The sequence below is a fragment of the Engystomops pustulosus genome, chromosome 2 (genome assembly GCF_040894005.1).
Source record: "Engystomops pustulosus chromosome 2, aEngPut4.maternal, whole genome shotgun sequence".
NCBI lineage: Eukaryota > Metazoa > Chordata > Amphibia > Anura > Leptodactylidae > Engystomops > Engystomops pustulosus.
In genome coordinates this window covers 188,574,781-188,585,972 of record NC_092412.1, presented here as the reverse complement: position 1 = coordinate 188,585,972, position 11,192 = coordinate 188,574,781, and the positions used below count along the sequence as shown (strand labels likewise).

The 11,192-nt window shown below is 40.6% G+C and overlaps 1 protein-coding gene across 1 annotated transcript in view; it reads left to right on the top strand.

Moving 5' to 3' along the window:
- Positions 1-2,240: 2,240 nt before the first annotated feature.
- Positions 2,241-11,192, top strand: part of PPM1J (protein phosphatase, Mg2+/Mn2+ dependent 1J) — a 37,327-nt gene continuing 28,375 nt past the window's right edge. Inside the window, exon 1 of the mRNA XM_072137619.1 lies at positions 2,241-2,840. Within this exon, the coding sequence (XP_071993720.1) occupies positions 2,584-2,840 (257 nt within the window). The 5' untranslated portion in view covers positions 2,241-2,583. The remainder of the gene's footprint in view (positions 2,841-11,192) is intronic.

Below are 11,192 nucleotides of genomic sequence, written 5' to 3'. Positions count from 1 at the left end.
AATAACTATATACACTCACCGGCCACTTTATTAGGTACACCATGCTAGTAACGGGTTGGACCCTCTTTTGCCTTCAGAACTGCCTCAATTCTTCGTGGCATAGATTCAACAAGGTGCTGGAAGCATTCCTCAGAGATTTTGGTCCATATTGACATGATGGCATCACACAGTTGCCGCAGATTTGTCGGCTGCACATCCATGATGTGAATCTCTCGTTCCACCACATCCCAAAGATGCTCTATTGGATTGAGATCTGGTGACTGTGGAGGCCATTTGAGTACAGTGAACTCATTGTCATGTTCAAGAAACCAGTCTGAGATGTTCCAGCTTTTTGAAATGGCGCATTATCCTGCTGAAAGTAGCCATCAGATGTTGGGTACATTGTGGTCATAAAGGGATGGACATGGTCAGCAACAATACTCAGGTAGGCTGTGGCGTTGCAACGATGCTCAATTGGTACCAAGGGGCCCAAAGAGTGCCAAGAAAATATTCCCCACACCATGACACCACCACCACCAGCCTGAACCGTTGATACAAGGCAGGATGGATCCATGCTTTCATGTTGTTGACACCAAATTCTGACCCTACCATACGAATGTCTCAGCAGAAATCGAGACTCATCAGACCAGGCAACGTTTTTCCAATCTTCTACTGTCCAATTTTGATGAGCTTGTGCAAATTGTAGCCTCAGTTTCCTGTTCTTAGCTGAAAGGAGTGGCACCCGATGTGGTCTTCTGCTGCTGTAGCCCATCTGCCTCAAAGTTCGACGTACTGTGCAATCAGAGATGCTCTTCTGCCTACCTTAGTTCTAACAGGTGGCGATTTGAGTCACTGTTGCCTTTCTATCAGCTCGAACCAGTCTTCCCATTCTCCTCTGACCTCTGGCATCAACAAGGCATTTCCGCCCACAGAACTGCCGCTCACTGGATGTTTTTTCTTTTTCGGACCATTCTCTGTAAACCCTAGAGATGGTTGTGCGTGAAAATCCCAGTAGATCAGCAGTTTCTGAAATACTCAGACCAGCCCTTCTGGCACCAACAACCATGCCACGTTCAAAGGCACTCAAATCACCTTTCTTTCCCATACTGATGCTCGGTTTGAACTGCAGGAGATTATCTTGACCATGTCTACATGCCTAAATGCACTGAGTTGACGCCATGTGATTGGCTGATTAGAAATTAAGTGTTAGCGAGCAGTTGGACAGGTGTACCTAATAAAGTGGCTGGTGAGTGTACATCCTTCTATTATAACTATACACACCCTTCTATTATAACTATATATAGTCCCTTTATAATAACTATATACAGTCCCCCATTCTCCCTATAATAACCATATACAACCTTCTATTTTATATATATATAAATATATCTATATATATATATATATATATATATACAGCTTCCCTATAACTATATACAGCCTACCTATAACTATAGGCAGCCTCCCTATAATAACTATGTACAGTCCCCCTATAACTATATACAGCCCCCTATAATAACTATATACAGTCCCCCTCTAATAACTATATACAGTCCCCCTCTAATAACTATATACAGCTCCCTATATTAACCTCATACAGCCTTCTATTATAAGTATATACAGCCCCCTATAATAACTATATACAGGCTTGTTATAACTACATACAGCCTACCTATAACTATATACAGCCCCCTATAATAACTATATACAGCATTCTGTTATAACTACATACTGCCTACCAATTATTATATACAGTCCCCCTATAATAAGTATATACAGCCCCGGGTAAGTAATTGGGCCCCAGTGTGTCTCCCCGCAATGTGACCAAGCAGGTCAACTATGCCACAAAATATAGAATATAACTTATATTTGGTTGGATTTGTGGTGCGGCTCGTTCTATGGAGAGAGGAAGGAGGGTGAGAAGCACTCACTCCCCTCCTCTTCTGCACCTGGGGTTTTAGCACCGGTGAGCACGCAATATGCAGCCTAAGAGGAATATTGTGGTATAAAAATTTACAAAACTAGCAAATGCAGCTATTTTCAAATATTGATATGAAAAAAATGTCCAACTGCGTAGTGGAGTAGATAATTATTATTATCATCCTATTACACAAGACATGGATGGGATACAGGGCTGGTGAGCCACGCCCCATTATTTAGAACTAAATCTAGTGCTGCCGCTACTAGAATTGTTCAGCTCCTCCTTGAGATCTGCCTGAAGGTCAGATACATTTGCTGATGTTATTGTTTGGAAAGAAGTGTCTAATGTATAATAATAAACGGACTGCAATTTCCTAGTAGGAAGCAGCAGTGAGTGGTGCAGCAGTGGGGGTTGGTGATGACTCCAGCAGAAGGACTGGCACAGTGCACAGTGCTGCAGCATCGGATAGGTGACTGAAGAGCATGGCAATGCCACCTACTACAGGGGCTCCACAAGGTGAGCAGGGCAGCGCCTAGTGCACACCACTGGGTGTCACCCCAGCATCACATCCGGGTGTATACACCTGTGTCTGAGCACTGTGCATGTCCTTGTAGAGCTCTTATAGCCGCACTACTACCTGGGTGCCCCCCGGGCAGTGTGGGTGCCCCTGTCCTGCTCTAGTGATGATCAGCAGAGTAAAAGCTGCTGTGACTGGGCTTCTGGGGGGCTCCCTGTCCAGCAAGCAAAGTGCCCTGCCTGCACCCTGCACCCCCGAGAAGGAGACCCCGAGTGTTCCCGTCGCCAAACCTCAGCCTCCGTGTCGGCCGTCCTTCCTGAAGTTATCGCCAGAAGAGTTCCAGAAATCGGGCGATCACAATGCCAGGATCGTGCTCACCCTGGAGACCCCCGAGGAGCTGCACTGGGGCACAGGTTATGCAGAGTGAGTACAATGTGGTGTATATATAGAATAGAGTGTCTCAGGAGCAGCAGCCGATACACAATAATACATTATTCATCTCACATGAATCATTTATTACCACTGACCAGCCAGGATTGCATCCTGCCATTTGTTTACAGAGTTGGCTTACTATAGTTTGTTTGTTAGTAAGGGTTGGCATAGTATAGTTTGTTTGTTAGGGTTGGTAATTTGGTATACTATAGTTTGTTTGTTAGGGTTGGTTCACTATGATGTGTTTGCTAGGATTGGCATACAATAGATTGTTAGGGATGGTATAGTATAATGTGCTTGCTATTGCTGTCATACTATAGGCAGTTTGTTAGGGTTGTTATTCTGTGATGTGTTTGCTAGGCTTGGCAAACTGGTGTGCTTGCTAAAGTTGGCATACTATAGTTTGCTTAGGCTGGCGTATTATAGTTTGCTTACTAGTGTTGGGATACTGCGTTGTACTTCAAGGAGTTCTATAGCCTTTACAATCCGGTAATAGATTGTGAGTCAATGTTTGGTCGTGACTTCAGGAGTCACAAGTTACGTGGGATAAGTGTGTTTATGTTATATACGTTGTTTTTATATAGAATTGACTGCTTTTGCTGTCAGAGCTAGAATAATACACAGTAAATATGTAACTTGTGTCTTTATTTTTATACATTTTATGGAAATATAGTGAAAGGAGTTTTACAGGGTATGATTACAGGGTACCAAGTACTGGGACCCCCAGTGATCATGAAGAGGGGGGGCAGCAGTTACCCTTTAATTATCTGTATAAAAGTGAAGGTCTCCTGCTCATGTTCAATCAGATATTTAATTAATTACCTCCATTGGACATGCAGGAAGGCTATCTTCCAGGTCTTACATCATTTACAGAATAAATTCACATAAAATCCACATTAATACAAAGTTTGAGAATTTCATACATTTTTACTTGCCCATAAACTTTCATGTTTAAAGGATCGGCCGAATAGCTAGGTGACAGCACACACCCCACTCTTTCCAGGCCCTCTGACATCACCGGGTGGCTAGTAGCTTCTCGACTCCACCACGCATGGGAGGGGGGTTGTCGGTTGTGTATGACCATCTCCGTCTCATTTACATGTTTTTTTAAAAGTAATTTTCGGAACAAATATGTCCTTTCTTTATGTATTAAAAACAGTTCCAGATATGAGAATGTAATGCTAAAGGGTCATTGTAGCCCTTTTTAGGGTTTATCCTTTAGTGGCCCCTGCGTTTGGAAAAGTTTTATTGCCCTAATATGCAAATTTGTGAAAGAGGCTACATGGGGCATTGAGTAGCCGGAGCTGAGGCTACATGGCCCGGCTATTTCATGCCCCAGTAGCCTCTTTCTACTGTGTCATCTTCAGCGTGCAGCTCCTGGTAGCTGCCCACTCTCGTCCGCGCTCTGCATGCTCAATTGCTCCGGAGCAGAGTATGCACAGTCAGACTCTCTATGCAGAGCACGGACGAGTGTGCACAGGTACCAGGAGTTTCATGCTGAAGATGACATAGTAGAAGGATCGAAAGAGGCTACTGGGGTGGAAGTAGCCGCGCTGTGTAGCCTCAGCTCTGGCTACTTCACACTCCAGTAGGCTCTTTCACAAATTTGCATATTAGGGCAATAACACTTTCCTAAATGCAGCTGCCACTTTAACCCCTTAAGGATGCAGCCATTTTGTAGCTTAAGGCTCAGCCCCATTTTTTGTATTCTGACTTGTGTCGCTTTATATGGTCATAACTTTTGAACACTGTTAAAAGCCATTCTGAGATTGTTTTTTCCCTACATGTTGCGCTTCATTTTAGTGGCAAATGTTGGCTGATAAGTTTTGCGGTTTTTACAAAAAAAAAGAAAGAAAAATTATGATTTTTTTTGAAAAATTTCCCTTTTTCGAAATTCGAAATAATTTCATTTCAGGCAGATAGGTTTACCATCTAAATAAGTTGCTAAATAACAATTCCCATATGTCTACTCTACATTTTTCATAATTTTTGAAATGTCTGGATAATTTATTTTGATGTCACGCGGATTACAAATCGAATATCGATTTTTACATATTTTCAGAATTTGCTATTTTGCAGATACAGTTTTGAATGAAATTTTACACATTTAACATCAAAACCCCCATATATAATCAACCTATTTTCAAATCTGCCCCCTCAAACTATCAGAAACAGCTTTTAGGAAGATTGTTAACCCCTTGAGATCTTCATAGTAATTGAATAAAAATGGAGGTGAAATTTAGAATGGTCAATTTTTGTCGGTACGTTCATTTAGCCCTAAAATTTACACATTTCCAAAGTGTACAGAGACCCCCCACATTTGGCCGTTACTTGTTTTATGGGGGTACAGCGAGGCGCAGAAGGGAAAGAGGGACCTGCAGCTGCCAGGATTTTAGTTTCCTCATTGGCCCCTATACAGCTATACAATTTTCGCTTTTTCGTTATTGGGGCAATGTGATGGCATTTTTTTTGCGGGATGAGATGCTTTTTCCATTGTTACCATTTTGGGGTTGGTATCCCCTATTGTTGAAAATTTAGGAACTTTTTTGTGAGAGCAGGAGTAGAAAATCATCAATTCTGTACTGGATTTTTTACTCTTTTTTTTTTTGGTGTTCACCGTATAGCCTAATAATCATGTTAATTTTATTCTATGGGTCGATACGATTACAGAGATACCATACATGAATATGTTTTCTTATGTTTTACTAAATTTGTCAAATAAAACCCCAATGTGGGAAAAATCTATCATTTTTGCATTTTTGTCTTTCAAGTGGCATAACATTTTAATTTTTTGGATATGGAGCTGGTTAATGGCTTGTCTTTTGCGGGACATGTTGTACTTTGCAACAGTATCATCTCGGAGTACATATTTTTTTTATCACTTTTTCTTACATTTTTGTGGGATTGAATAGGTAAAAATCATAATTTTTGGACAGTTTTTAACAGTTTTTATTTATGGTGTTCATTGTGCAGGATCAATAATTTTTTACTTTTATTCTGTGGGTTGTTACGTTTATATGTGGGGTTTGTGTTATGATTTAGACTTTTCTTTGCGTTAAATGTCTCTTTATATGTTATGGGGATTATGAGTATTTTTATTGATTTATTACGATCGCTACCGAAAACGGTGCGGGGGGGGGGGTAAGTGGGGGAAAAGACCCCCCAAAGGCAGGTTAAATGCTGCGGTCGCGTTGACCGCGGCATTTAACGGTTTAAACACCTGCGTGTTACACTGGGGTGTTGGCTATTAGTTACAGCCGGCACCCCGTGTTTCCCGATGCCAGTTCGGCTCCGATCCAGAACCAAGCCGGCATCAGCTGAGCACTAAGGGGTTAAAACTATTTTGTTCTCTGGTTATTTATTCTTGCAAGCGAGAATAAACATCAGCATTTGGAACAATATTGTTTCATGTCTAAATATAGATATCACTAATGCAAATTTCTGCAGATATATCATTTGCATATGAAATAAGTTAAATTATTATATAAATCTACGTATTGCATTAGTAGAAAAAGTTAGTCGAGTCCAAATATATTGCAGGTGTTATTGTTTGTGCAATTGTTACTTATTAATACATTGCAGAGTGTTGCTACATTCTACATTAATATAACAAGTTATTCATTATTGTACTGAGGGGCTAGAGAAACCAAAGGCAACACATCTACCACACAACTATTAGGAAAATGCATTATTAACCCCTCAACACTCTACATATCATCAATAATAATTAAAGAGGACCTGTCACCCCGGAAAACCCACCCACCAAATGTGCCCCCCATAATCCTCCCCCCAGCCCCTTTTTCCCTAGGCATTTTCTTTTAAATTTATGTGCAGTAAATTGATTTAAACCAATCCGATCTCTTACCAAATAAGAGGTTGGATCCTGTATCTGGTGTGCTGGCAGTCGGCGGTATTCATTAGGGGGACTTGTAGGAGAAGCCGGCAGCATCGCATCTGCCGGCAATGTGAGTTAGCCAGGCTGCGCCCGCAATGTGGTGAGCTGCTGGCTCTCACCACGGAGAGCCAGCAGCGATGCGATGCTGCCGGCTTCTCCTACAATATGACTGCTGTCAGGGGCGTGCTGATACTCTTATTTGGTAAGAGGTCGGATCGGTTTAAATCAATTTACTGCACATAAATGTTAAAAAAAAATGGCTAGGGAGAAAGGGGCTGAGGGGAGGATTATGGGGGGCACATTTGGTGGGTGGGTTTTCCGGAGTGACAGGTCCTCTTTACTAGTTTAGTCGAGCAGTAAAGTATCCAAACCATCCCCTAAGTAAGCTGGTCACTTTTAGTTGTCACGGGTGCTATGCTTGCTGGGTTTATTAGCTCACAAGATCCACCATCTCAATTTCCACCTTATTCTGATCTTTATGGAACCGGTAGGACCATAGTGGAAAGAGACACAAGTACCATATTTTTCAGACTATAAGGTACATCTTGCTATAAGACGCAGATTTAGTCATCCGTAATAAGAAAAAACTACCGTATATACTCGTGTATAAGCCGAGTTTTTCAGCACAAAAAAATGTGCTGAAAAACGTCCCCTCGGCTTATACACGAGTCAATAAAGTCACTAAAATACTTAAAAAATACTTAAAAAATAATAAACTTATATACTGTGCAGCGCTGCTCCCCCGATGTCCGCACGGCTCTTCAGGCTTCCGCGCCTATCTTCTTTCTTCTGCTGGGCGCCACCGAAAGTATGATAAACCAGGAACACTTACTCATAGATCAAGCTTCCGTGACTATGCTAATCTTCTTATATTTGTTATCCATGGCCTCCAATTATCTCAAATCAATTTTTAAAATTTCGCTAAGAAGCCTGAAGGGCTCTTGAAGTGTTACCAGAGCCCCCAAGTGCTGCAGATTTACAGGCTGTTACAATGTAAAACACAGGTCTCACCCAATCCCCTCCTCTGTCTCTCCTCCCTCTGCCTGTGTAATCTAGCAGCTGCAGGAAGTGAAGGGGGGATCTGTTCTGCTCATTGTACAGCACTGAGGGGCGCTCGAACCCATCTTCCCCCAGATTACCACAGTCATGGTGCCTGGATCTACTGTATGAGTAAGTGTCCCTATCATAAGGTCCTGGAAAGGCGACTGGTCATGGACAGCTAGAGAAAACATAAAATCAGTGGCCATTCACTTCAATTCAAGCAAGGACGAGTTAAAGTCACCCTGTATAATGTCCATATACTCCAATAGAGTATATACACATGGGTGTCCTCATGAGACAACCCTTATAATAGCCATGAAATTGACGCAAACCAGCACAAGTCCCCCTGGCTGACTACATCTACTAAGAAAGGCATTGTACAGAAAAATGAAACATAACCACAAGCAATAGAGGAACAAGTTCAACTGAAAATATTTTTGGGCCTCCAGTCACAAGACTGAGTGCTTCATGAGTGGTGAGCATTGCATGTTACTTCTCACTTACCCACAAAGGAAGTCACATAGGGATAGTTTTTATTTGTAGAGTCTGTCACCATGTCCTCTTCGTATCTAGCTCAGCAGTAAAGAAGCTGTTTTTGTTGATTTTGGTATCATGAAAAGTTATGATTCTGATACATTTAGTGCTTCAGTACCTCGCCATATCTAAAAAAAAATTTTACTGAGGAATTGAACTGGGAACCTATATGGACCTCATACATCTAAGAGTTTGCTATATAAATCCAAAGGCAGCATTGTAAGATATACCTTGTGTTTCTATCTCACTTAGGTTAATATAGTTATTTATTTCAACAAAATATACTATACTTCTGTAGGAAAGAATGCGGAGAGATTTGTGTGCGACAGAATAAGCACTGAATTACACTGTGTGAACATTTACTTATTCTAGAATGAAGAAATGAAGTATACAATGAAGTTCATGTCATATGTGACTTGTTTTCCCAATACTTTCTTGTATTATGATCTGTTTGTATACGTAGGAAGTCAACAGTCTATGTTTTTGGACATTTGAAATAGTTTTACTGATATAACATGTTTGGTGACTTGCTGAATGCAAAATTTTTCAAATCAGCCATAACCTGTTTTTCTAGTTCGTTTTCTGTAATATTCAAATAGTGGAAAAAATAACACAGTGCAGGCGTTATAGCAGTCTCAGCACAATTATATGTAACATACAAACATATAACAGTGAAAGTACAAATGTGAGCAATACACTGGGGTCAGTCGTGAGCTGCTGCAAATGGCCTGATATCCAGAACTAGAAAAAGCATCAAATAAACAAAATCAGTAGAGAGAAAAAAAACTGACTGTAATTCCGCTGCTCAGTTTTCACAATGTTTTATTTTCAATATGGTAAAATGATGGACAACGCGTTTCGGGAGTGGACTGCTCCCTTCATCATGGCACAGAGCCGGCTTGCATCTCCACATACTAACTTACTCTCAGTTTGGTATTTAAAACAGTCCCAGTGGTCCAAAGGTGCCACAATGACCCCCCAATATCAACCTCAATTTTAGTATATAAACGATCTGGGCCAGTTTAAATAGGATACTTAATTTTCGGACATGGTGAAGGGAGCAATCCGCTCCTGAGACGTGTTGTCCATCATTTTACCATATTGAAAATAAAAAGTTGTGAAAACTGAGCAGCGCAATTCCAGCCCTTTTTTCTCTCTTTTCTCTAATATGTCAACAGTTTTCGTTTTTTTTACATTCATGAAAGTATCTTTTCTTGGAGGGTACTTGTCATACTTCAGTAGGCAGAATCTCTGAAGCGGAAAACCAAACATTGTATTTATGAGTGTAATTCTGTATGTATGAACACTATATATAGCAGTTTATGTAAGACAGAGCGGAACTAGTTCAAAATATAGTGGAGATAGTGAGGAACCACAGAAAATGTTTACTGTTTCAGACATTTCTTGGCAAGTTGTGTGGTTATGGCTGAAAGATCGAGTTGAAAGTACATTTTAATATGTAAAAGGTTTAAAAGGTGGTCTGATGCCAATCATTCGGTTGAAGGGACTCCTAGGGTTCAAGTACACTAAGCGGAATTAGAAATATAGTTAAAAAAAAGTTTAAAACAATAAAGCAAATTTTAAAAAATATACAAAAGTTCAAATCACCACCCATTCCCTAGAACACAGAAATGATGTAAACATGTTCGGTATTGCCACATCCCAAAATGACACCACTATCAAAGTAAAAACTGTTATTTCTAGGGGTGCACAAAACGTGTAATTTACACAAAATTACACGTTTTACAAGTATGAAAATGTCTTCCCTGGATGTCATGCCTCCGAGAGTGACAACCTGTTACCATGGCAGACTCGGATCATACAAAGACCCAAAGTTGTTTTCTTCTAGCCTATCTATTACAATGTGGATTTGGCAGTATATGGTAGGATCAATCAGACAACCTATGATAAAAGTATCCTAAGGGGTCTGAAAAATGGTAAAAAAAAAAACAAAAAAAAACAACAATTCTAATTCAAATCACCGCCCTTTCCCTAGAACGTATATAAACATAAATAAAGAGTAAAAATAAACATTGTAGGTATAAGCACATCCCAAAATAGCAGATCTATCAAAATAAAATAACGGTTATTCCCGCCATTTAACCATAACCGAAAATAGCGCCCAAAGTCAGAAATGCCACTTTTTAGCCATTTTGCAACATATGAAAATTGTAAAGGAAATTGATTAAAAGGCTATACATTCCCTAAAATGACAGTAATGAAAACATCATGTAATTTTGCAAAAATGACACTACACACAGCTCTTTACACTGAAGTATGAAAAAAGTTATTAATGCCAGAAGATGGCAAGATGAAGATTTTTTTTTTTTTTTTGCACAGGAGGTTTAAATTTTTGTAAATGTATTAACATTATTAAACCTATATTTTAAAAAAACCTACTGTATATACTGGGGTATAAGCCTCGAGTCAATTAAAAATGTAACATTGTACTCACCTTTTCGATGCTCCCTCAGGTCTTATTCTTGCTTCTGATGCTCCTGCTCCTCTTCGGGTCCTTTTGCTCCTCTTTGGGTCCCCTTGTGATGTCGGTGGCTCACAAACAATGATGTCGGCAAGCAGCTGACGTCATTCTGTGTGTTGGCCGAGTGCAAAGAGAGCCGAATGACCCGAAGATTAGCCGAAGGACCGGAAGAGGATCCGAAGAGGCACTCGAGCATTCGAAGCAAGAAGAGGACCAGCGGGGGTGTCGGAAAGGTAAGTACAGTGTTAATTTTTTTTAATTAAATTCTTGCCATACTCGGGGCAGGGGCTGGCCGGCTATATACTGGGGGATGGGCTGGCTATATGCTGGTTGGGGCTGGCAGGCTATATACTATTGCGACTGGCATATTATATACTATGGGGACTGGTAT